This window comes from Seriola lalandi, unplaced genomic scaffold (assembly GCF_002814215.2).
Source record: "Seriola lalandi dorsalis isolate HSWRI2012SDOR001 ecotype SW California unplaced genomic scaffold, Sedor1 jcf7180002054404, whole genome shotgun sequence".
NCBI lineage: Eukaryota > Metazoa > Chordata > Actinopteri > Carangiformes > Carangidae > Seriola > Seriola lalandi.
This window is the reverse complement of record NW_019524957.1, coordinates 201,696-229,035: the sequence shown is the minus strand read 5'-3', so window position 1 is coordinate 229,035 and position 27,340 is coordinate 201,696. Positions and strand designations below refer to the sequence as shown.

Genomic DNA, 27,340 nt, shown 5'->3' with positions numbered 1-27,340 from the left:
TTTTTTTTGTCGTCAAGTAACATGTACAGTGTTTTAAGCTTTCTTGAGGACTGCTCATCAAAACTGTGCAGTCGACAGTGTACTTCATTCAGTAATACACCAGGTTGTTTGATGTTAATTGTATGAAAATTGAAATATAGAAGGGGAAAGAGATTCCTCCATTTATAGTAATCTGGTTGGCATCATGTTTTCTTTCAAAATGTATTTTCTGCTGTAAATTAGTACAATATAAACAATATTTAGGAGACACGGTTGTATAAAGTTACTACGCATACAACACAGAATAATACACAGCACCTCTTTAAATTTGACTCCCATATGTATGTTAAGGCATTGAAAGACATGAGAAGTGGTTGAAGAACCTGCTGGACAAGAGCTTAATGAAACAGAGAAGGATGTTTTAGCTTCTCGAGGAAGCAGAGGATAAACAACTTTAATAACTTCCTGATCATGGAAAATTCTTGATTTCTGGTAACCGAAAATACAAGAATGTTCGTAACCTGGAGGCAGAAACGATCACATGCTTGACATTGAATGAAATTTATGGTAAGGGGTTGAAGAACCTATCAGATCAGAGCTTACCAAAACAGAAAAGAATGCCTTAACTGCTTGAGGAAGAAGCGCATATACTGAAAATGCCTTTCTTTTTTCTTTTTTTTTTTTGCTTTTCCTTTCCTATTTTCTGCCAGTGAGGTGTTCTGAGTTTCAGCTATAACTAATAAGAAAAACATATGCTGGAAATATTCTGGAAACATGTGCATCACACCTGCCTAGTGCAGTGTTGGAGACAGTGTCTGAATTCACCAAAACAAAACTGCTCAATTATCCCAAGACAGCAGGGGCAATAAACACAAACATGGGCATTGAAGCATAATTTAGCTACTCGTGGAAGAAGATGAGGTTAAATAACTAAAGTCTCCTAATATGGGGAAATTCTTGATTTCAGGTTATGAGAAATACAAATATTGCAATTGTGGAATGTCAGTTGTGTAATTAGATTAACTTATAAAAAATAAAAATTAAATTAAAATTGCAAAATATAATGGAAATTCATTTTGTTTTTTGTTGCTTTTAGTCAAGGGTCTGGGTTTTATCAAAAATAGAATTGAAAAATAGCATATATGCAGGAAATATGATCCCAAACTTCAGCATCATGAGTCAGTAGCGCAGGGACAACAGAGGACATAACCTGGGGGCAAAAACAATTACATGCTCGACATTGAAAGACATGTATGATAAGTGGATGAAGAATGCCTTGGTCCATAGCTTACCGAAAAAGAGGAAAATGTTTTAGCCACAAAAGAAGCCATATTTGACTTCCTTTGTTTTTTTTTGTACTGTATAAATATGTCAAACACATGATATTGTTGTAATAAATTTTCACTAAAATATACAATGCCTTATGAATATACTGAATATTAAATTTACATAATCCAGTGGAATAGCTATACTCACAAGTGTGACAATCCTCTCCACCTGTGTACCTGTTGCTTCCTGTCTGTGGCTGCTTCCTTTTACAGGTATTAGACGTGGGTGTGGCCAAGGGTTGTCAGTACCTGGGCTCATCAGCAAACCTGGCACACCTGGGCCCTGTGTGCTAGTGCTTTTAAAACCCTGATGGAGATCAGTTCTTTCTCTCTCTCCTCCTGGAGGCACCTGTGGTTTGGTTGGCCTTTGGGTTGTGTTGTTTTTGTTGCTCCACCATACAACATTGCATTTACACACTTCTTCACTCATGAGCTTACACTGCTGATCCTACAGATTACACATGCCATTGTAAGTTTAGGTTCTTATAGATTTATTTTGTTTTTTTTTTTAAATAAAACATTTGTTAATTGGCTTCTTTGTGGGCATCTCCCTCTTTTTGTCATGGCCATGTGGCCCGGTTTGTGACAAGTGGGGGCTCGTCCAGCCAAATTTGATTTGTTTGTGGCTGAGATGTCTAGTGATGGGTACATTTGGCACAACTTGTGTTTGGGAGATGCATTTTAGGTAGGAAGTTGAATTGATTGTTATTTGCTATTTCAGTCTGGGGAGTTCAATCCAGGCATGCAGGTGGGAACTATCACCAGTGATTGTGTGGGCCACTAGTGGGGTAATTTGTGGTTTTTGTGGAGTTTCCCTTGATGGGCATAGCAACGTGGCTCATTTGGGCCCGTTGGTTTGTTTTTTTTAGTTTGTTATTTTTGTGTGGCGTGCGGTTAGAGCAGTTGTCTCGGGAACACATCCAGAGCTGTCAGGTGAGTAACCAGTTTGCTTGGGGCCTAACTGGGCTACGGATTTGAGTGTTTAAATCTCCCACTGCTAAACTGCATGAAAACTAGGGGTCTGTGAGACTAGTTTTGGATAGGCAGGCTAGGTAGAGGGGGACTTCCACAATATTTTGGGGAGACACTATCATTTTCTAGTGGATCTGGGCAACACTGGTTGTTAGTTCTGTTGTCTTTTCTGTTCCTGCTGGGCCTTTAAATATAGTGTATGATGGCAGGGGTAGAAGGTTTTGTTGCTGCTCCAAGTGAGGAGTTTCTGGAACGTTGTACTAAAGATCGGCTTCTGAAAATTGCTGAAGGATGTGAAATTGATGTGAGTGATCTTGGTGATAGACGATGGAAGGAAAATGTAAAGGCTATGGTTAGACTGCAATTGATTGAGAAAGGGGTGCTGGTTGCTAAGCATGAGAGATCTGGTGAGCCACTGGCAGCACATGCACCTGTAGTTCCCTTAGGGAACTTAACCTTCTAGCAGCAAAAGGAATTGCTTTTGTTAGTTTCCTCATGAAAAAGAGAAACAGAGGTTGGATTTGGAGAGATTTAAGCTGGAGGTGGATAAGTAAGTGGCAATTGAGTGGTTGCGGCGGGAGACAGAGCAGGCAAGGATAGCATTGCAAACTGATAGGTTGGGATTAGTCAGAGAAGGCAAGCTTTCTGGGGATGTCCTGCAAGCAGAGGGAAGGTCATCTTTGCCATCTGGGTCTTCTAATATTGTCAGTAATTTACATCTTTTGCCCAAGTTTAATGAGAAAGATCCAGATGTCTTTTTCTCGTTTAAGTGAACTGCGCAGGCTAGAAATTGGTCAGATTCAGAACAGACTGTGCTGTTGCAGTGTGTCCCGTCAGGAAAAGCACAGGAAGCATTTGCATCTTTACGTGATGATAACCTAACCTATAAGTCAGTTAAGGCTGCTGTATGAAAGGCCTATGAATTAGTCCCAGAGGCGTATCGCTAGCAATTTAGGGCATGGGGAAAAAAGGGCTAACCAGTCGCATATGGAGTTTGTGAGGGAGTTCACTAATCATTTTAATCGTTGGTGTACAGCTTCTGATATAGATGATTGAGAGCTTGTGTAATTTGGTTATCTTGGAGCAGTTTAAGAGCTCTCTGCCTAGTCGTGTTGGTAAGGTTAGGACAGCCACTGAGGCTGCAGGTTTGGCCGATGAGTATGAACTCATTCATAAAAAAACCCGCCAGGTGAGCTTGTGTGGGACCCGGTTGTGCGCAAGGATGAGGGTTTGAAGTCGCTTGTTCGTTTTGGAGGTAGTTCAGTTAAGGGGTCCCAGGGGGCACCTGGAAAAGGAGACAATCCGTGCAATTACTGCCGTGAGGCAGGACATTGGAAGTCAGACTGCCCAATGCTGAGGGCTAAGAAGTAGCATGTTGGAGGTGAGTTTGTTAAATCGGCTGCACTGGCTGCTAATATTCCTGGTTCTGTGGATGTGAGAATGTGGCAGGATGGGCATGTAGAATCTGGCATTGATGAGTCCATTTGCCTTTTGTCAGGGAAGGGTTTGTGATACATATGGGTAGTGACATTAAAGTGCCCGTTAAGATTTTGAGAGATACAGGTGCTGTCAATTTTGGAATCCATTTTCAGAGAAGATTGATTCTAGAGATAAAATCCTTATGAGGGGAATCGGGTTGACTGTTGTCTGTCCCAGTGCATAAGATGAGCCTGGATTGTGACTTGGTGAAGGGTGAGGTGTCTATAGGTGTTAGACCGGCATTACCAGTGGAGGGCATTGATGTCATCCTGGGTAACGACTTGGCTGACAGTCATTTTTGGGTAAATGTGTGCCCACCACCAGTGGTCACTCTCTCTCTGATAGCCTCAGAACAGTCTGATTACAGTGTTTTGCACTTTCCTGGAGATTTTCGAGCATGTGCAGTTACACGAGCCATGAGTCGGGATGAGTCTAAGGGAGAAGAATGTGAAGTTGAGACTACTTTGCCATGTGTACCTGATGTTCCTTTGTCTGTGTCTCGCTGTGAGTTATGAAGTGAACAGAGTTGACCCATCTTTAGAGGAGCTGTTTGGGTCTGTGTTAGCCAGTGAGGTGATGGCAGGATGGCATTTTAGTAAGGAAGTGGTTGCCCTATGGTGAGGATTTTGTTGGGATCCCATCTTTCAAGTGGTAGTTCCATCTAAATTTCAAAGTCATGTTAAGTCTTGCTCACAATTCTCTTTCGCTCTCTCGCTTTCTCCCCCCTGGATATTAACTGTATGTGTCTCAACCTGGTAACACAAGCTTTTCGGAGGCTCTACAGTAGATAGCTCTACTGGCACACACAACAATGAACACAAGCATATTGACAGACACACACAAACACCTTTGATATTCACCTTCAAGTTGGTAAAAAGAACTTCCTGGAGGCTCTGTTGGGCAGGTTTTCACACACACACACACACATACACACACACACACACAAAAACAAATAGCATGTCCACAATTTGGATTAACCTCCAAAAAGTCTCAACATGGTAAAAGGGAAATATTGGCTCTGTTGTACAAAACCTACTGCAAAACACAGAAACTTTCAAAATAAGAGTCTCAAAGGTAAGAGCTATAGAAGCTTTCATCTATATGGGGATATATTGGTATAGCTTTATTGCAGATTATTTTGGCCAGTTGTGACAGCTTCAAAAGGCTTTTTGAGGGATACCTAAAATGACTGAGGTCAGGATAAGTCTCTACTACATGAATGAAACTGAAAGCAACATCCTTTGTACAGATTGAAACATGCTGTCACAGGTTGTTGAGGTAAGTAGGACCCAAATGCAGCCAACACAGGGGAATGGTGTGCAGAACGTTTAATTAACAAAAAGAACTTCAAAAAACAGGCACAGGGAAGCACAGGGGATGACAATAGGCAACAAGAACAAAACAAGGACAAACCCAAAGATGAACAGGACGTGAATAGCTTGGAGACGAATCCAGAAATAAACAGACGAACCGACACAAAGGGGAGCACAAAGACTATATAGACACAGGAGGCAAGGTGATTGCACACAGGTGAAACACATCAGGGCGGGGCAGACAATCAATACACAGAAACAAGACCACAACAAGAAGCAAGAACACTGAGACACAAGGAACCAAATTACAAAATAAAACAGGAAGTGCGAAAAGTCCAAAATAAAACTAACAAAGTGTCTGCCATGGCAAAACATGACACATGCAGAGTGAAGTACACGCACCAAGCAGCAGGCACATTCAACATTTCTCCAGGAATTTTATGTTCTTATAAGAAGTAGTAGTAGTATAGCAGTGGATTATTCACATAGCACTATGAATTTTGAATGATCACTGTGTTAAGAAAGATTGTCCTGTTATGTATATGTACTTTGTGGTTACTTGACAACTATGCTGACTTAGTTGTAGTCTTTGCCACATTTATTACAATATTTATTGTAACAATGTAGTTTGTTAATTTGAACAAACCTGCCTGTATTCATAAAATAGGGTTATGTTTTTGATGTGTTTTTTTATTCAAAAGAACCATAATAAGTAATTTTAATTTCTACTATACTGTGTATGACCACTAGTTCTACCCTCAGTAAGAATACAAGGTAAGACCATATCATCAGTTAGATACAAGTTGTCCACTTTGTAATGCCCTGCCAAATATAGGTAAAAATACTCTATATCTCTATATATAATATAGTGCTCATCACTGATTTACCATTGTTTTTATTTCTTTACAGAGTACAATGTGCGGATGAAAGCAGAAAAAGCCTGAAAGTGACAACTTTGAAGTTGGGTGCATGCTTCAAAGGGACACTGTATATTGTGCAATGTGTGTGTGTGTGTATATGTATATATATATATATATATATATATATATATATATATATATATATATATTCCTATTGTTGTTTTGTTCCTATTATTTGCACTTTAAAATAGATGCTGGTGTATTTTTATTCTAGGTAATAGCCTATTTTGTTTTCTGTTCATCTTGTGCAATGGCCCAAAATATCACACTTATTATACAGATCACAGAACAAAACAGATCTAAAATGGTCCAGAAGAGGTTGTAGTGTTACATGTAAAAAGTTCCTTACTACCTGAAACATTAGTATTATTCTTACTAGTTTTTCAGTTTTATTGTTTGGACATTAATATGGATGTTGGTACATTTTATTTTTATAATTTATTTTCTGTTCATCTGGGCATTGGCCAAAATTACTTCTTTCTTTTTTTTTTTTATTGTTTTACGTGGGAGGGGAGATCATTTTTATGTTGAGTTATATTTCATGTTTAAGAACTTTGTTCTCAAAATTTTAAATAAACATTTTGGAGGAAAATGCTGCATCTGTTGCATTTATTGACCTAGAGGAGCTTTAATGTTTAACTTTTTACTATCATTTTCTGTAGGTTTAAATTGCTTGGGTTAACTTGAGATGTTAAATTTGAATTTGAGAGAGTTTTTCACAAATCTAGCCTGTTTTCCTTTTAAAGTGTAACAGATTGATGCATCTCCACAGATCATCTTAAAGGGTTTGGAATCCCCCCATCGTAGTTTGACGAAGTAGGGGCCCCTAAATAGCATCTTGCATAGGGCCCCCAAAAATGGCCCTGGTAGTACCAATAACTGGACAATCCAAAAGTCTCTATATAAATCTGTCACAAGGTTATCAGACAGCCATGGATAATGTAATGACACATATAGCTCTTAACACATGCATATATGCAGGCAACAGCCTGTGGAACTTTCATGTGACTTGAGTCAGTATGATCACAGCTCAAACAGGTATGGAAACATTGGAAGACGGTTTATTCAGAGTTCATCATAGCACAGAGACAGAACTGATGAATGTTACAGATGACCTTCTGGGCCGAATGGTTTGGACGCATACCACATGGTCCACAAATGCCCAGAGAAGTGAATCCCCAGTTTGACTCCCTACACCATTTGCTGCATGTCTTCGGCTACTCTCTTATCCCACATTTCCTGCCTGTCTCCAATTGCTATCCAAAACTGTGATGACAGTTTTATTTACATTTGTTTAGTTTCAACAGCTACAAAGTCCAAAGTGTTCAGGACAAGGTTATGATACTTTGGGATTTTTCATTAGTTTTTATTTTTATTCTTTTTGACTTTTTGTTTTTGATTTCAGTTTAGTTCTGATTAGTTTTTAAAGCCGGTTTGTTTGTTTAGTTTAGTTTTCATTTTTTGAAGATGCTTAGTTTAGGTTATAGTTTCAGAGTTAGTTTCAGTTCTTTTGGTAATATGGGGGATTTGTTAGGGACAACATTCAAAAATGTCAGAAAAAGTATTGTGTAATAAAAACTCAAAGTATCAAACCATTTAAATTTTTTTTATCCATTTAGGACAGAAGGACAATCGTCCACAAAAGACAACTATAAAAGATGTGTGTTAGTGTGTTTGTGTCATTAAACAGAAACAATCAACTGGATACAACAGAGCATAAAATGTAGATCTGGACACAAACATGTAAACAGTCAACAAGATGCAGCTTTAAGTGCAAAATGTGTGTGATTGTGCTTCTGAGGTGACACGCAGGTCGAGTCAATCTGAGAAAGAAACTCAAAAACCAATGAATTCTAGAGGTTTGACTAAAAATGAACTCATCAACCAACTGGACTGTCCAGGACCAGTTGTACATACTGTAGCTCTGTGGCTCATCACTGCAGTACTTGACATCATTAATACAGTGAATGTTGTGGACACTTAAAGTGCACATGTACTGGTCGTACACTGAGAGCAAGACAGCTGCTAAGATACGGCAAAATTCTTTAGCTGTAAGAGGAAGCAAGGAAGTAAGGAAGGAAGAGAGATTTCATACCCATCAAAGAGCACTACTGGCTGATGTATGAAATAAACTGACAAAGACGAAAACTAAAGACACTTTCTTTATCAATTTATTTTGGTTAGTTTTGTAAACACACGTTACAGATTATACTTTTGAAACTGATCATTTGGCTGAATTTCAAGCTTGCCTCCATAAAGGACATAAAGACCTAGATGACCTGCAAGACAAAACTGTAGTTATTGTACTGGGCCCAAAACACCTCAGAAAGACATTACTCTAGATCACCCAGCTCCTGTCTCCAGCACCACCATAAGGAATCTTTGATCAGGATATGTCCTTTTAACTCCCACATAAAACAAACTTAAAGGACTACCTTTATTCAGCTGCATTGCAAAAATCAGACACATCCTATCTTAAAAAGATGCAGACAAACTCTTGGCTGGATCATTGCAATTCTTTAGGATGCCCTAACAAGTCTCTAAAGACTCTCCAGTTGATCCAAAAATGCTGCAGCACAAGTACTCACAGGAACGAAAGATAGAAAGAAAGACAAAAGATCATATTACTCCTGTATTTGCTTCAATGCCTCAGTGTAAATTGGGAGCTATCAGGTTCCTCTCCTTTGGAGCCATCTTCCAATTTGGGTCCAGGAGGTAGACACCCTCTCCATATTTAAGAGCAGCCTTAAACTTTCCTTTTTGATAAATCTTATAATTAGCATTCAGGCCTGCCTTGAAACATCCCTAAGTTATGCTGGTACATACTCAAACTGCCGGGGGACTTCCCATAATGCACCAATAAGCTCCTCTCTCCTCCTCTCCATCTGTACACACTCATATTCTATTCATGCATGTTACTTTTTGTGCTTTTTCATCCCTCTCCTCCTCTGCAGGTATTTCTGTGATTGTACGCCACCAACTTTCTCCATGATCATATTACAATTATTATTAGGCTACAACTATTATTACTATTAGTCTTATTATTACTACCCTTATTATGTCCTATTATTATATTATTGTTATTAGTCTTATTATTGTTGGTATGTTCTCTGTCCCCCTGCCCACTCCGTTTCTCTCTCAATCCAGCGTGTCCAGGCAGATAGCTGGTCAACCCTGATTCTGGTTCTGCTCAAGGTTTTTGCTCCTAAAAGGCCACTGTCGCCAGCTGCTTGCTTGTGATCTCTGTAAATTACTTGATCTGACTTTATCTGACTTCACTACTGGATTTGGTTAGCACTAGCTACTTGTAAATCTGTTATCTAAACGTGTTATATTTTTATAAACGATGAATTGGATATACAATACGCTCCCATCTGAAATGTAGCATGATGGTGCAGTGAACATGTCACAGCTGAGACAAGGGAACATACTGTACAGCTCTATTTTTATCACCAGCACCATCACCATATGCTGTCATTTTACCACACAAATATCTATGCTGTAAATCAGTCACAACTCTGGATACTGTTCCGTCTCCTTTTTAAGTTTCTGGTTCTCCTCCCTCACCCCCTCCCTTGAGAACACACGTTCCTTATAACAGTTTGCTAAAGAGGTGGCAAAGTGTGCTAATATTTATCTAAATAGGTGCCATATCAGAATTTAACACTGAACATGAGCATTTTGTTTGAGTCTAATTTGTAAAAACATTGTGTGTAAAAGTGGAGACATTTGTCATATTTTACCTACACAGTAAATAAGACAAATTTAATGTCATGGAATTCTGCACAAAACTGAAAAGATCAATGTCAAGCCAGGAACGCACTGAGCATGCTGCTTTTTATTTCAGCCCACATGGTTAGCAACAGGTTAGAGTGGACACACTGGCTGCATGACACAGGCATTTCTCTGGCTGCAATGCATGATCTAGAGAGCCAGCCTCTTGCTCATTTGTCTCATGGTAGAAACAGACAAGAAAAAGACCTGTTGATGTCATATTCACATCATAGCAGAAACATTAGATAAAACTGACACCTTTCACTATATTTGTCTATGTTTACGCTGAATCTGACATGAAAAATATAAATATACTTTTTAACCATTTTAGCAGCTGCATGTGGAGACAGTGACATTTTAGTGATGTTTTCTTTCAAAAATAAATCACAAAATTAATTTATAATGAGAAATCCAACATTTCAGTAACCAGCAAACTCTATGTATAGAGATAGAGCTGCAGCTGCAGGGACACAGCAGAGACACAGCTGGTGTGAATGCACACACGATTATCTGCAGCAGGTCAGTGACGGCAGCTGCTACTGACATCCAAAGCAGGCAGTGTGTTCCCGGCGTTAGGCTGCAGAAGCTAAACAGCAAACGTGTCCTGAGATGCTGATAGTGTCCAGTTATCAACCACTTATTTCCACACTGCTGGAGAACATGCAGTTTCCACATCAACCTCTGGAGCTTTCTGGATAATGTTCTGTGCTGATAAATGCACATTGTTAAGCTACAAGTAAATGTATAAAACTCTATACACTGTTCTGTCAGTGATAAATACAAACAGTGATAAATACAAACACTTCCTCTGCTATTAGTCCTGACGGAAACTAGTTCACTATTGCAACATTTAAAAAAACAAAATGTAAAATGAAGAAAAATTGAAACCTTGTTCTATCCCCCTTCAATAAGCTAACCTCTCTTCCAACCATCCCATAAAAATGATTTAATAAATAAATCACAGAATCATAGCCTCTAGTGCCACCTGAAGATCCACCGGGGTTTACCTCCAATAGACCTTTGTTTCCACTCTGATTTTACCTCATGAAATCTGTTCTCAGCATCTCTTCATTGTCTTTTCTATTAGCACAAAGTAATATGCACAATGCACATTCACAAGGTCATGGCTAAATAGCCAATGTGTAACTATTCTGGAATCAAGTTTTATTGGCTCAATATGTGTACATAGAATTTGGGAATCTGCTGATACCAAATTCCATTCAATACTTATTGGCTGGGCCACAACAGTAGGGCCAGGCCTATAATCATGGATGTCTGTGACTGACTGACTGAGTTGAGTGATCACAGTTCCACCATTGGTCACCCGATGCCACGTGACTGAGATGGAGTTTCCTCATTGGCCTCTCTTGCTCTTTCAAAATTAATTGGCACAAATAGTGTCTATGGGATGTTTACAACCTGCAGTGTTGCCAATTTAGCACATGTGGAGCTAGATTTAGAGACTTTTATTTTGTCAGATGACCTTCTGATTATAATGTAGCAGCAGCTATACCGAATGGTATCGGAGTGACTGCTGGTTAATGTCAAGGGTTTTGAGGTAAGTAGGACCCAAATGCAGCCAAAACTTGGGGAACGGTGCAGACAGGTTTATTAACCAAAATAACGGACATGAACAGACGACGTGAACAAACCCTGAACTAAACAGACGAACCAACAAAGACAAAGGGAGGCAAGGGTAATTGAACACAGGTGAAACACATTAGGGCGGGGCAGACAATCACCACAGACACAGGACCAAGACAGGAAGCAAAAACACTGACACACAAGGAAACCAAATACAAAATAAAACAGGAAGTGCAAAAGTCCAAAACAAAACTAACAAAAAGTGTCTGCCATAGCAAACCATGACAGTTAACATGTAATCTTAAATTTCAGTAACTGTTTCGAACTTGTTCTGTTGTCCTGACAACAGAAACAGAAAAATAGCTTTATGAATTCAGCTGTATTAAAATATATGTGAGCACAGAGAGAAGGAGAGAAGAGAAAAGATAAACAGCTGAAACCAGCTGATTCTAAACTGAAACCAGCTGATTCTAAACTGAAACCAGCTGATACTAGACTGAAAGCAGCTGACACGCGACTGAAACTGGCTATACTATACTGAAACCAGCTGATACTAGGTTGAATGCAAATACAATGTGATGATTGTGGTTCCTCAACAGTTTTCAACTATGTCCTCAATTTTCACACAATGACCATACACCATACATACTAATAGTACTACTTGTCTTGTTTTTATATAGATGTTGATGAATACTGAAATACTGAAGGTCCTGATTCAAAACTATGAAGTTAATAAGCGCAAACTATTGATATTGTATAGATGCAAGTTTAACTGAGATAATGTGACCTTTGAAACAGATATGAAGTGATCCACTGTTAGAACTGTTGGAACTACAGAGACAATGCACTCACAGTCGTATGAAGTGAAGCTTCTTCCCTCACAAACAATCTTGAGCAGTGGTTCTCAAACTGAAAGAGACACCAGCTGCAGAGAGCACACAAACCGACAGACAGAAGTTTTACTTTGGCCCGTCATCACATTGCTCACAGAATTCACATTGATTTGTTTGAGCTGGTATGACCTGCCACTGGTGACCTTTGTCATTTTCACCAGTCAAAGTGATGATTAGTTCTCAACACTGATCTTTGCTGTAATAAGAAAGAGAGATGATTTGCTTATGTGCGAGGTTTCTTTCATGTTAATAAAACTTGCTTGAGCCAAATATATTTGCATTAAAGGGGCCCTTTTATGTTTTCTTCTAAGCCCATAAAATGTATGTTTTTAGTCAGTGTTACTCACCAAAACTTTTTTATTATGTTGTAGTCTTCTTTCCTGGCTTTGTTGGTGCATTGCAGTATATCTTCATATTAGAAGAAGAGTACAAAATAATTGGTAGGGCTGTGTATCATGTTGTCTATGTGTGCATGTGCGTCCTAGTGTGCATGCATGAGATACACAAAACGTGGAGCCCTTTGTAGAAAAAAAGCTCTATAGCACTACTAGAGGTCTAAAACTCCATGGAGAACCTTTAATGTTTCCAGGTGAAGACCATAACAGGTAGTCAAATGATTTCTGACTTTGATGAGTTCACTCAAACCCCCATTAAGTAATACTTAGTGCTGAATCCTCAGAATTAAATTCTATCTTGTCCAACAAAAACTTATATTATTGATATTAAGTAGTAGTGATGTTAGTGGGAAACTTTAGCTGCTTGTCCAGGTCTGCTCTCATTGATGAGTCGTTTCCAGGTGCCAAGACTGAAGTTGTGTGGGGCAGTTCCTCACTGCTTGTCCAGCTGTTAAAAATTGGACAGGCAGCTAGTGACATTGAGGTATCTTGTTTGCCACAACTCTCATGCTCTCAGTGAGTTCTGCCAGCTTTCTTAAAACCTGGTCATGCTGCCACCTGTAACAACCCTGGGCCAAGGCAATCTTACAGCCACACAGAATATGGTGGAGATTTCGGTGAGGCATTTCACACAAACTGCAGTTATCTTCAGAGCCGAACCATCGTGCCAGATTGGTTGGGTGGGAAGGGTGTCATACGTGGCTCTGATTAGAAAACTCAGTCTTGCTTGAGGGATCTTCCACAGGTCGCTCCACAACATTGACCTTGGGAGGATGCCTTCCCACTTTGTCCTCCGGCCTTGCTGTCGTAGGCTGACGGATTTGACCAAGAACCTTTCCTCCTCCATTCTTGTCACCTCTGTGAAAACCATCTCCTTTCGTTCTTTGTTAGATGCTTTTGACCAGAACTTTTGCGGCTCTCACCAGCCTAGACCGCATCATCCATGTTGCATTCTTCCAACAAGTTCTTGGTGCTTCAATGTGGAGATGGCCATGGAGCATGGAGCACCCCATTGCTAGAATAACATATTTCAAAACTACTGATCAGATTTCCATGGAATTTGCTGTGAATATTCATGGTACCTAATGGATTCATTTGAATGATTTTGTTAATCATTCAACTTTTTCTCAATAGTCACCATCAGGAGAAATAACTTCTTACAACTCTTTTGGTGCTTTTCCTTAATACAGTATTTGCTAATTACTAATGTAATGATCTCCTTCAAATATTGGCAATGAATCAAATGACAAAAGTGTTGAATTCAGAGAGCTCTCACCAACTCTCGTGAAGAAAGTGGAGCATGCGGTGGCTAAACAGCATGATGAAACTAGATTAAGGTTTGACTTAAATTTATGAAGTAGATTCAAGCACAACTCCAGCACGATCACAATTGCTTTCAATCAGTTGGATGTGGCATAGGACTGAATATCAGGAACTGAGATCCAGTATTTGCCGGGAAGTCTTGTTGAAATCTCTAATTTCTCTTGTTTATCTGAGATCCCTGGATTTTTTGCATGTCCTGGTGTGTCTACATGTGGTTGTCTTTTTTGCCCATCAAAGAATGTTTTACTGAAGCAAAAACAATTTTTCCAAACCTGTTCCAGGCTGTTTTTGATCGAAATGCAGCTTAAGTGTAAATGGTCAATAGCGTTCTAGCTTTCTCATTAGCAAACAATATATATAAGCTACCTATCTGGAAATTGACATGACTTGGTAAAATAGGTAATACTTATTCTTTCTCTAAAGCCACGTTTTGACCAAAAAGTGCCTGGATCCCATATAATACATGACAGGTGGAAACCCTGGCTACTCCGGTTGTTGTGGTCCTTTATTTTTTTGAAGTCCTGTTTCAGTTTTTTCACCTTCTCCCGGACCTGTTTAATGGTGTGGAAAATGTGTTTGCTTGCTCAGTGCTCGCTCCCTACAGACTTATAAACATCGCAGGTGAAATAAAATGTGACTGTGAGTGTGAGTACTCGACCAACCAGAAATGTTAAGCACTGCAGACCACACCCCCCAAAGTTCCTGAATCTTTGGAAAGTACTACCCCCTGACCAGGTACCTTTTTGGGGGTTGATCAATTACAACCGAACTAAATTTAGGTCTGGTGGAAATGCACATAGTTCCTCAAAAGGTTCCTGGGGAAACCTGCAGTGGAAACGCAGCTTTATTCCGTTTTTACAATCAAATTTAATGGCATCGAAAAATAGCAACTTAAAATGAGTGGTGGGGTCCTACATGAACATGAAGATTTTCTGCTGAAGTTACAACCATTTATCAGTTTTAGTTGACTTGCGTGTGCATTTCTCTCTGGACTCTTGTGGATGCGGTTCATATGGAAAAAATAATGTCACATTTTCAATCAGACTGCACAGACACAACACCAACTCTAATTGTTCACTTTTTAGTCATGAATATTTAATGTTAAAAATATGTGAAAGTTTTTAAAATGCAATTTCAGGCCAGTTATATGATATGTACATATGGTGACAGATCATTAACAGCAATGTTACAGAGAAGGTGCTAGATCTTCCAAAGTGTTTGTGTGTTGGAAGGTGTTATATTTCTAGTTAGGACAGCCCCCTCAACGTCTATCAGAAGGTTAATGACTCTCAGAGTTGCAGTATGTGGGAGCAGAGCTATCTGGAGCGTCTGCACACAGAGATCATCACTATAAGGTACATCACCTTTGCCTCTGCAGTGTGACAAAAATGATTGGCCTCCAAAGTGAGACAAAAAGTGGATATAATTATAATTCTTTTTAAAAATCTTTTTTTCTGTGTGAAGGGGTTTTGAAACAATTTGAAGATGTCTAGTGAGAAGAACCCTGAGGTGGCTGGCTGCGACGCCTCCATCATGAAGAACGTCTGGGAGATCAGGCTGAGAGAATACGGACAGAAAATGCAGCTGGAGCAGAAACGGATGGAGAAGAGTGCATTGCCCTCGTAAGGACTGAAACTGTTTGTCTTTCTGTGGGCAGGCTGTATGTAGTCTTAAATATAAGTACTTGGTCTTTATGAGTTCTTAAATTCCATATAAATGTGTGTGTGTGTGTGTTGGGCGTGGGGGTGGGGTGGGTTATAACGTTTTGGTCTGTCTCAGACCACAAGGCCAACAAGACACCCCAACATAAGCATTTTTGTCTGAATTTCTATATTTCAATCTATTTTATAATGTATTCATAGTGATTTAGAATGACCTTCAGCAGGTTGCAGCTTCCTTGCATTCCCTAGTAAAAATAAATTCATAAATAAATCACAGAATCACTTATACTTCAGCCACCTGATGCTTGACACTGAAATTTTGCTGAAATATTCCAGATTTTGTCTTAAAAAGGTAAAAAATAAATAAATAAATAAACTACTAAGTTGCCAGTTTTTATACCTGCAATAAGTCCTACCTCCATGAAGGTTAAGCTGTTTAATTTTATTTGAAACTGTTTATGATTCTGAACTGTCCTGCATGATACCAACAGGTGTTTGCATTATTTAGTCCAGTCCATTTATATCACTGAGGTTAAGCTAAATAACAGAAACACCTCTGAGTTTCAACATAAACTTAAACTTTCATGAAGAACAATTTAGTGCACAACTGTTGTATTCGACTGCATTAGTTTTAGCTCTGTGTTCCTAATAAACTGACAATTGCATGTATTTGGCAAGGTGTGAACTCAAAAGCACAACTCACAGGCAGGGCAGCTGAGCAAAACAGACATCAAAATCCAAAAAGTAATAACAAAAAAAACAAGACATGCAATAACAGAAGACGGTTAGAATGCTACAGCTGAAGGCAGATATATACAGTGTGTTATAGATAGTGGAGAGTTGATGAGGGGATTGGACGTGAACAGGGAGGAGATGACAGGTTCTGTATTTAGAGGTGAAGTTAATGACTGATACAAATGTTTTGGGCTTCTTTTGCCTAAAATTTATTCTAACCATCACGTATGAATAGAAACATCTCTGGGATCACTTTATTCTGCTAACATAAGATTCTTGCATTCAGAGAGGTGAAAATTAAGCTGTCCTGCAAAGGAAATTGCACACTGAAAGGTTAGGCAGTTAATTCAGAAACCAGAGCTCAGACAGTAGGTACATGTACTAAAAGTGAATTATATGTGATGACCTTTTGGGCAACTTTGGCTGCTGAACAGATTTAGTGGGAGGAGTAATAAATACCTGAACAAAGTGACACAAATATTTTACAGCTGACACTGAACACTAAAGAAGGGCAGCTCAGGATAGAATTACTGTACATGAAGCAGAAAATACAACGTTTTCTCATGGAGCCCTGTGCACATGCCAATCTGTTCAATGACACAATTTATTTAGTGTGTAAAAGTAAAACGGTGACATGCAAGGATGATCGCCAGCGCAACTTACAGACCATCTAATTCTAGAGACATGAATAGGTTATCAGAATATCCACAAAGACCCATCAGGACAAGAGCTGCCCAAGAGCAGAATCTTTTCACCATCTCTTTGTGGTTTTGTAATCTGTTGGATGGTATAGAATGACAATGGCCATCTTCATTAAAATATCTTGCAAGTCTGCTTGTTTTCACAATTTATTGAAGCCAATGTGGGCATGTGAGAAGGTAAATCACCTCAACAGATGTGCAGTCACTGATGATTTACGTTTTGTTTGTAGTGTGACTTGTGAATGTGGCCCTGTGGTGAGAAAACGAGCAGGGTCGGGGAACAGTAGTTTATCTTTAGAGACTCTTGTTTTTTTGTCAGTGTGCTGACAGTTTTTCTATGAATGGGACTGTTGATTTTAGCCACACACACACTGAAATTATCTTTTGAAAAGCCTGTATTCAAGAGTGCAATCCCTGTAACAATTCTCAATTCTAAATATAAACAGTACAGTGATACTGTCATATATACTGGTGCCCTTACACCTTTGAACTTGCTCCATGGATATAAATAAATCACACATGCTTGAACCCAGCAACAAACTCCTCCTACATTACTAGACTATACAGTACAAAGTATGAGGGTTTGACCAACATTAGCTCCTGAAAGCTGAGACTGACCCCTTTCTCTTTTAGTGGCGTGGTCTTCAGATGGTGATGTAAGTCTATCATATTGGACACAGATTCCTAACATATCCTTTTGCAATATTGATGTAACACTTGACATGATAATCACTTAAGGGGAAAAAAGCTGTCACCAGTGCAAGAATGAGGTCACCATGAAAGATTTACACATTTCCTAGAAGTTAATGTGAGATGAAGATTAGTCATATTATCTATGTATGGACTGATGACTTGTATCTTATACATTCTGTCTTATATATTTTTTTTCTTATATATTTGTTTCAACAGCATTAACCAGGACTGGGCAAATCGTACTACAGCCAAACTGCGAAAATACAAAAGGGTGGAAAGGAAAACTAAACCCACTGAGACTCAGGAAGACAGCAATATCTGGAAGAGCAAGCAACCCCAGGTTCCTCCTACTCTTCCTTGTGGTGCAGGTGCAGGTCCAGGTCCACGCGGCCAATCAGGCCAGAGCAGAGGCTTGCCCACTCAAGCCTTGAACTACAAGGACAAAAAGGGGCAGCACAAGAATTTCAACAGGTTACAGTTACTCATGTTCATCACCCAGACTCAACCTTCTGCTATGCTGTGGGGAAAGTCATGGAAGTACAACAAATCTTTGCCATCACCAGCAGAGGGCATTACAGCAAGATCAGACTGGAGCCAGTGCTGGATGTTTGCTACCCAGCAACCTTACTCTGAAGCAGGCAAGCCTTGGCCAAACAGGCCCAACATGATGGACCCTCGCAGTCTTCATCTCTGGAAGAAACCTGACCACAGTGTGATAGAATCAGAACTAAACTTAAGTCTTCCCACTGAGGAGTGGCATATGTCCTGGAGAAAATCCAACAAAAACAATAAGGAGGATACATCTTCTGTAAATAGAGAGAGCATTGGATACTTCACCCTATTGCTGGAAACTGAGCACCACTCAGCCTTATGCTCATCAGAGTGGAGCGAGTCATGGAGATCCACCAAGCAAGCAAGTCAGCAGGAACATATTACTGTTCCAAATGATGGTTTAATTGATGAATCTATTGCTAATAAGCAAGATAAGAATAGTGAAATGAGCTTCAGGTGGGAAGAATGTTGGAGGCTTGTCAACCATCATGGGTGCAACAAATCCCAGTTGTCTCAAGTTCAAAGATCTCCCAGCCCAAAATGGTCTAATCCATGGACAGCCACTATGGTGGTTTTAAACAACCACAAGAATTCTGATCCCTCTGGGAGGCAAGATCCCAGTGATACCTATGATGATTTCTCTGAGTGGAGCGAGTCATGGCAGGTGACCAAAAACATATCAAAACCATGTGAAGAAATAGAGAAAGTCCTAAAGGCCTACCCACCCAGGATGGAGACTGCTGTGGAAGCTGAGATGGTGGAAGAGAAACCAAAGGGGCCTTATTCAACTTCAGAGAAAGCAGACCCATACTATGAGCAACTGAAACATAATATTATATATCAGTCAAAGACAGAATTCACCCAATTTCAGCAGCTTCTTCTGAAACAGGTGGAAAATGTCTTGTCCTCAGAATGGAGGGACTCCTGGAAGACACTGAAAAATAGAATGAGGGTAGAGAGAAGAAGAATAAAGCCTGACCCTTTGAGGCCTTTCAGAATGTCATTGAACAGGGCAAACATGAAGTTCACTACCTCAGAGTGGAAAGACTCATGGAAATTCATCTTTCAGTCTCTGCGTCAGGAACCTGAACTCTGGCAGCAGGATTGGTCCACCACACCCCAAATCCGAGTAGATTGGGCAAGGGACCAGAAAAACTTTGCAACTTTGGAACTCTCTAAGAACGGGCCATCTGTGGAGCGGAGTTGGGGAGAATCATGGAGGTTCTCAAGGCACCAGTACCAATCAGAACCTGAGCAGGGTAATGCACAAACCAGCCAAGAAAGGTCAAGTATGGCCTTCCACAATTCTGATGATTCATGGACTCAGAAGAAGTATGTTAGGTCAGCTTCTGAATGGCGGGCAGCCTGGATGGTCTCAGAAAGTCAATTCCACCATGATAAACCCTACCTGACCCAGTGGAGGGAAGCATGGAAGTGGTCAGTCTTCCATGCAGAGCACTGGATTGAGCAGGTGCTTAGAGACAACTTGATGGAGGACGTATTGGAGATCCAACCCCTAAAAAAGAAGATTTCCTTGCAGAGAGCCAAAGCTAGAATGAGCCCGTCTTTTGACAACCAAATGTTCAGGGAAAGATACTCTGAGAAACAGTGGAGTGCCTCATGGAGAGCTGGGTCACTTCTGAACCATCAAATGAATCATTATGTCTCTTCAGAAACACCTGGGAAAAAAATAAACAACGCCACTCAGCAGCAACATGCCATTAACAGTGAGCATAGATCTAAGTGGGGAAGGTCATTCAGACTTGCCAACCCCATGCCCCATGTGGAAAAACCCTGGGTGGAGTCCTCTCCTAACCCATGCCACTATACAGTTATGTGGTCAAGAGAAAATGACATACAAAACAAAATCAACAAGAGCTTTAACAAAAACCCTGCAATCCTCAGGCTTTGGGGAAACTCCCATCAGTTCCTGCAGGGTGCCAGTGTAGAGATCAAAGACAAAAGTAAGTCTAAGGAGCCTGTTGACCCTAGGGTGATTATAACAAAGAAGACCAAAATAAGTAGATATCTGTACTCCAATATTAAAATGGAGAAACAGTCAGAGAGGAAGTGGGCAGGATGCCACCTTTTGGGTAAAACCCAACCACGTCCCAGGAGAGGCTCTGCTTCGGTAAAGAAGCTTAAGATGGAGGATGAAACTGAAGACAAGTTCTTTGAAGAGTGGGTAGAATCTTGGAGGCTTTTGGTCCAGCCTGGTAGTCTGAAAAAGATACCAATGAAGTCACTTGCAAGTTGGGCTGAGTCATGGAAGTTTCTCCTTCAACCATACCAGCCAATGAATGACCCTAAGGCCAAATAAAAGGCATGGATCAGTCAACTTTCAGGTCAGACAGATCAGGTAGAACATTTTCTTCAGGTTATGAGATGTTAACTGATATTTTCACTTTCACATTTTAAGTGCTAATGTTCATTGTAGTAGAAAATGATCATTTGAACATAATGAGTAAATATATTTTTCTCTATTCTCTTGTTCAGGAGCACACACACATTGTCGAACCACCTGTTAAAATAATAACCAGAACTGTTAATTATAATGTCAGGGAAAGCAAAAGATAGGATGAAATAGTTGAAGAAGGCAACTGCAAGTTGAGTTTTGAATTTTGATGTTGAAAGGTTTGTAATAGTTATGATGGAAGGACAAATGTACATGAAAGGCATTGTTATGTGATGTATGTGTGGATGTGAGGTCATTTACTGTATTTTGATTGAAGGATATAAAACATCTGGACTTGTGTTCATTTCTGCATTGAACCACAATTTTACCTACCTACCCATCTATCTATCTATCTATCTATCTATCTATCTATCTATCTATCTATCTATCTATCTATCTATCTATCTATCTATCTATCTATCTATCTATCTAACTATCTATCTTATTTACATGAAAATAATTTCAAGACTTAAATGATGCAGTATGTTCATCAATAGTTTTGTGGTTATGGCCTCAGAAAACATGGATTTAAATATGAAATATTTCTACATAACGTTTATAATTCATGACTAAATAAGCAATAATGAAAGTTAAAGTTTTTAAATTTAAAGCTTCTGTGTTAGTGCTCCTGCTGCTTCTCCAAACTGGGAGTGCACTGATTTGAATCTAGTAGGTAAAACAAGGAGTAGTTTTTGACATGATTTAAAGGCTGGATGTGTATGCACAAATCAACAACCTGAAAGAAGGACAGAGGTTCAGACTCTCAGGTGATCAATTTGATAGTGGCTTCTAAAAGGGGAGTTGGTTCAAACTGAGAAGCGGGGTTCTTACAGGTTTTTAAACATTTATTTTCTTGTAACATTTCTTGTTTAAGATCAATAGCTTATTGCTTTCACGATAAACAAAAAATATGCAAATATTTCAATCACAAAAGACACAGACCATTAAAATACAATAAGAAGTGAACTATAATGAATACAACAATGAGCACACACAATAAATGAATAAAAGATAAGGATAACATTCTTCAACATTCCTTAAAAATCACATCAATTGTAAACATATAGTTTTTTAAAATATTGGGTTTCAGTCAAGCTCTTTATGTGTGTATGTGTGAGTGCACGTGTGCATATTGTTGGGTCCATTAGGAGCACGTTTGGTTATTAACTAGAAATTCTGAATATCACTGAAAAAACATTGATTTACAACTTTTAAATTATTAATCAGTATTAGAAAATTCCAGGGAAATTTTGAGTGCCACAGGGGCTACTGCCGGGATGAGTACATTATTTATTTCCAGTGTTCAAAAGTCACCCTGATCATATTCTGGTTTTGAGAAATGTCTTGATATAAAACAATGTCACATCCCTCCATCATGTATTATGTGGGAAATATCTCATATTCTGTGTTGTTTTTTTTTGATAAAACAAGAGGCAACATGTCTTCAAACTGGCACTTAAAGGGTTAAAATCCTGAAAACTAATAAACATTTGGTTGGTTTGAGCAGAACTGAAGTGGTTTTAAGAGATGTATACAAAAAAAAAAGCAGAAAAAAATATTGATATATGATGATTTTATAGCATTTTCTTTGTGTGTCCTTTTTTGGACGCGAGGAACCCCAGAGGGTACAAAATGTGTTACCAGTGTATAATAGACCTGTAACAGTAACTGACATTAGATTTTAAAAATATGTCAAAAAAGACACTTTCTTGCAGAAATCCATACCTTCAGCTTTAACACAGCCAAAATGATCAGCAAATCAAAAAAGAAAAGTGAAGAAAATGTCCAAAAAAGGACAAAGGGACCCCTGAGGGGATTTCTGCAAGAGTGCGAAGCAGTAAAAAATAACCTTTATTTTTATTTTTAACTCGAGCTCACGGCCAAACCGTAAAAAGGAGACAAATAATTCTTTCTGAAAATGTAGACATAGTTGTTGGGATTCATAAAATGTAACTTTGACAGGCAGGGTCTGCACAAAATTTAAACGGGGGTGCCGAGTCCGGCAGCAATACCTGTCTCACTCTCATTGACACCTAATGTAATCGTCTTTTTTTTTCAAAAGAATCTCACTCTGTCTTCGCACTGAGCTTACTCACTCATTTTAAGGAATATCTGAATAAAAAAAAAAGTATCGTTATTTTAGTTATATATCATTAACAATGGTTGTTTCTAAAAAATATTTCATATATCATTACTTTCACTTGCGTCTTGCGAATTTTCAACTATTCAATTTCATTACAATACCATATTGTCAATCCATTTTGTGTGTATGTAACTCTGCCCTTTTTGTTATGTGAATAGTAAATTTATACAAATGTTTAATAAAATTGAATGACTTTAATGTTGTCGTTCTTTCATCAACTTGTAACAATCACCTTTACTCATTAATGTGTTATGAGTTATAGAAAAATTCATATGAGCTGGTTTATAATTTGCAAACAGCAAAAACATTGCAAACATATAAATTAGCCGATCAATTTATGATGTACGATTCATCGCTTTCCATCGTTGGTGTTGCGTTCCTTCGTGTAGGTTCAGTGTCGTCAAGCTGGCAACCTGTGCCTGTTGTCCAATTCCTTAGGTGGTAGTGTCGCAAAAAACTATGGTCCTGAAACTGCGGACCTGAAACAGTCTCCAGTTCTGCAGGAACACCCATACTTGCTTCGTATCAGTGTTACATATTGTTCCTTTAATGCCACTGCATAAATTTACGAGAATACGTTTCTTCCCTGTTACTGGTCAGGTGGGCATGGGTATTGAAGGGAATGGGAAAACCCCCAACATCCCCTCTTTGACTGGAGTAGTGGGAAGAGTTACAGTCTGTAAGTATTTGGACAGTTACACATATTTTGTGTGCCTCAGCACATTCAAGGCAGCTGTGTGTCATTTCATCATTAGTTCATGCACAAAAGAGCTTACATGAGTTACCTTTGAGGTTGAGGTGGAGTTCTCTGTCAATATGAGGAGTAAAAAGGTGACCATACAAGTGAAAAAGATAATAATGAGGCTATAGATTGTTGTTTTGCAACATTCAGCAGAGCCTTTTGTGATGACACAGTAAGTCAAGATGGCATTTCATGATTCAGCAGGACAACCATCCTGAACATAAAAAGAAATAAAAAGATAAAAAAGAGCATCAAAGAGCTTTTCAGGGTGAAGAGGTGGAATATTATTAACTGGCTGAGTCAGTCACCTGATCTCAGTCTGACTGAGCTCCACCTGCTGAAGACCAGCAGACACCCCACAATAAGCAGAGCTGAAGTGGGCTGCAGTGAAGGTCTGGGAGAGCATCACCAGGGAAGATACAACACGTCTGCTGATGTCTATGGGTCCTAGACTTCAGGCATTTAATGGCTGCAAAGGACTTTCTTCAAAATATTAATTATGGTTTTATTTGACCTAATGTGTCTCTGTCCAAATACACTTGAACCTGAACACGTTGAGCACTGTGTTTAAAGGGTTATATTTCCCACACTGTACTGGTGTAAACCTGCTCTGATGAATGTGACTTGCACTTTAATGTAGTGTCCATTGAATGTGCTGAAGCTCAGAGCTTGAAGAACAGAAAATGTGTAACTATACTTACATTACAGACTGTACTTTCTGCAGTAAAAGTCTGGTTTATTTTCTCACACAATATGATAGATAACTGAGGCTGAATGGATGTGAAACCCTCCCTCCTGACTCAAGGTCTAATTAAACTATATATCTGAGGATGTAGCACAGTGGTGCTTTAAACTCAATACTTACATCAACATGCCAACATGTTCACACTGACATGCTGATGATTAGCATATCTAATGTTTATCATGCTTATCATCATGTTAGCCTACAACTTGCATTTATATTATTTATTTGTACAGACGTGGATAATAGGAATGTCATTACTTTTGCAGGTATTTGGTCATAAACAAAGGTAGTGGCTAAGATCGGGGTGAAATCTGATTTCAGCTCATTATAAGGAGTGGGGTGAGAGGGAGAAACGAGAAAATTATGAATGGAAGCGGAATACAGATAGTCTTCCTGATTGAACTTATGCTAAGCTTCATTAAAATTCATCCTGAGGGGGGCATGAATGGTGCTACCAAATTTAAAATGCAGTTCATCCAATAGTTGTTGAGTCATTTCAGTGAAAGCGATAAATGTCAGTCTGTTGGTGGCACTGGAGGAAAATTTAGGGGACCATGAAAATTTATCCTCTGGGGACATTGAATGTTAGCTCAAGAATTCATGACAACCCATCAAATAGTTGTAGAGATATTTCATGATGCTGGCGAAAATAACTAAAAAGAACAAAGAGAAACGTACAAGCTTGTGGACAAAAATGAAAGGAGAGAAGTTAATTGCAAACCCCCACCGCTAATGTTGAGATGAAGCTACAGGAGATTCCTGTGGTAAGGAACACTGACAAGTTAATTTACAGTGAGGATAAATATTGCAGAACCAAAATTTCCTCCTAATATGTAGCTGTATTGGGTCTGATGGCAGCTGTCAGCAATCCACCCTATGTATACATGTTATCCTAATATTATCTCATGTAAGCACCTGGAAATGTAACTATGGTCTCAGGGTAGATTCCTCCACTTTGACTCAAAGTGCTTGGTGTAAAAATAGAGGTGAAGCATGGTTGAAACCTGCCTGGTCTGCAGCTCAAGTCGACCTGCTGCAGTTTTCAGTGATCAGCAGCAGGGTGATCTGAGGATCCTGTTACAGGTAAAGGGGTGTCTTGCTCCTGGGTGACCTCACAGAAAATGACCTGCAAACAGAAGCAGTACCAGCTCTCCCATTTTAGTAGGAGTTCAGTGAGTCACATTTACCTGTATTTACATCTGCAGTTTAGCACACTTCTCCAGGTTCTGTGTGTTCAGGGTTCTCAAAAGAATCAAGATGTATAAACATGAAGTCACGTGGACTGACATTAATGGACAGTTTTGGTGATGTCACCCTGTATCATCAATCCCACATATACATGTCAGGTAAAATCCAAACACATTTTATTCTGCTGAGTCATGCTGCACTGACCCATGTGGCCTTATTTATCATCTCTGTAGGTGGTGAAGAAATAGTTGTCAGGCTATCCAAGCTCCTAAAAATTAAATGGAAAAATGTTTTAACCTTCAAGGTCTCCATGCTAACATCCACGTGAATAAAAAATATTGCATATAGAGGGAAAAATAACAGCTCCAATGACAATCAGGAGAGCACATGATATTGACAAAAACCTTTATCCCAAAATGATTTACTATGTATGTATTGTCCTAACAAGACCAAAAGGCTACAGACATGTTAGCAGCTTTTTGAAGCTGTACCCATACACAGTGGTGCTTTGAGCTAAATATTACCATCAGCATGCTAACACAATCACAATAGCTGTGGCCCAATTCAGGGGCTGCATCCTTGAGAGGCTGCAATTGAGGACCAACTGCGTCACAGTGGACTAGACTGTCCCATTTCAGAGGCTCCTTCAAATGCAGCTGAGAGCTTTTCCTGGGCAGTCAAGGATCAACGAACAACTGTGTGGCCCAACCTATCCCAAGATTCATTACACACCAGTAATGAAAGCAAACAACACTGACAGAAAGCCTGAGGATTACACTGTTAAATGTAAGTATTGGGTTTCACCTCCGTTCAACAGCTAATGGCTCAGAAAAACTCTAGCTAACTCTTGTGTTAAAACCAAGTGCTTTAAACCTGAAGTTTTAGTGAAAGAAAAGTGCGCGTTTTCAAAGTTGCTATGCGAAAGGAGCCATGCTTTGAGACACAATGGTAAAGGCAGGCACAGCTGGTGACAACAGATCATGTCCTCTTAAGAATGCAGCCAGGATACACCACTTTGCAAAGTTCTGATCCTGTGTCCCTGAGCAAATTGTTCATTGTTACATCCAAAGTATGTTAAAAATTTATTTTCATCATTTTTGATTACTCATCTTGAACTCAGTCAGACAGATACTGTATCAATTAGAAAGTGTGTCTGGATGTAAGTAGCCAAAAACTTTGACCTCTTTCTCCTGATCTAAAAACAAGGGTTGCAAAAGCACACACATTTTGACAAATTCAATTTAAACCCCTCTCACATATTCCATTTAACTTGGAAATATATTACATTACATAAAATAAAGACGCTCTAACTGCTGTTACAGCATGACGTATAGCAGCAAGTGTTTCAGCTGCATCTGTCTCAACATGCATCTGACAGCTCAGACATCAATTTCAACAACCCAGCTTTTTACACAGGCTGCATATGTTTACACTTCAGGTCTATTTTCCTGTGTTTTATGTGCGTCATTACAGCGATTTCGTACTAGTGAAATGACTTTTAATGCAGGAACCCTGGACGCCTGCAGTTCTGTACTTAGAAATGCTTTACATTCTTCACTGTGATTGACTGGTTGCCAGGAAATGAGAGTGTTGTGTGGAGGTGGAGCAGCATCTTGTCACAGTAATGTAAGTCACGCCTGTGTTTTGGACTGGTGAGCTCACAGCATTGGTTTGTGATTGGCTCAGACATGTTAACAGCTGTCCTGTTTGTTATTGTTATTGCACCTGTTGAATAAAGATTGATTTCACTTCTGTGTTTTCATTC

General features: G+C 39.3%; 1 protein-coding gene across 2 annotated transcripts; it reads left to right on the top strand.

Moving 5' to 3' along the window:
* The first annotated feature begins 15,425 nt into the window (after positions 1 to 15,425).
* On the top strand, positions 15,426 to 21,047 carry LOC111657508 (uncharacterized). Of its 2 annotated transcripts, none has more exons than XM_023409704.2 (2): positions 15,426 to 15,582; positions 17,967 to 21,047. In XM_023409704.2, the coding sequence occupies exons 1-2, from the start codon at positions 15,446 to 15,448 to the stop codon at positions 20,620 to 20,622; spliced, it is 2,793 nt and encodes a 930-aa protein (XP_023265472.1). In that variant the 5' UTR covers positions 15,426 to 15,445; the 3' UTR covers positions 20,623 to 21,047. The 2 variants fall into 2 exon arrangements, with proteins under 2 accessions (XP_023265472.1, XP_023265473.1); XM_023409705.1 differs by lacking the exon at positions 15,426 to 15,582 and adding an exon at positions 17,638 to 17,713.
* Positions 21,048 to 27,340: the final 6,293 nt, after the last annotated feature.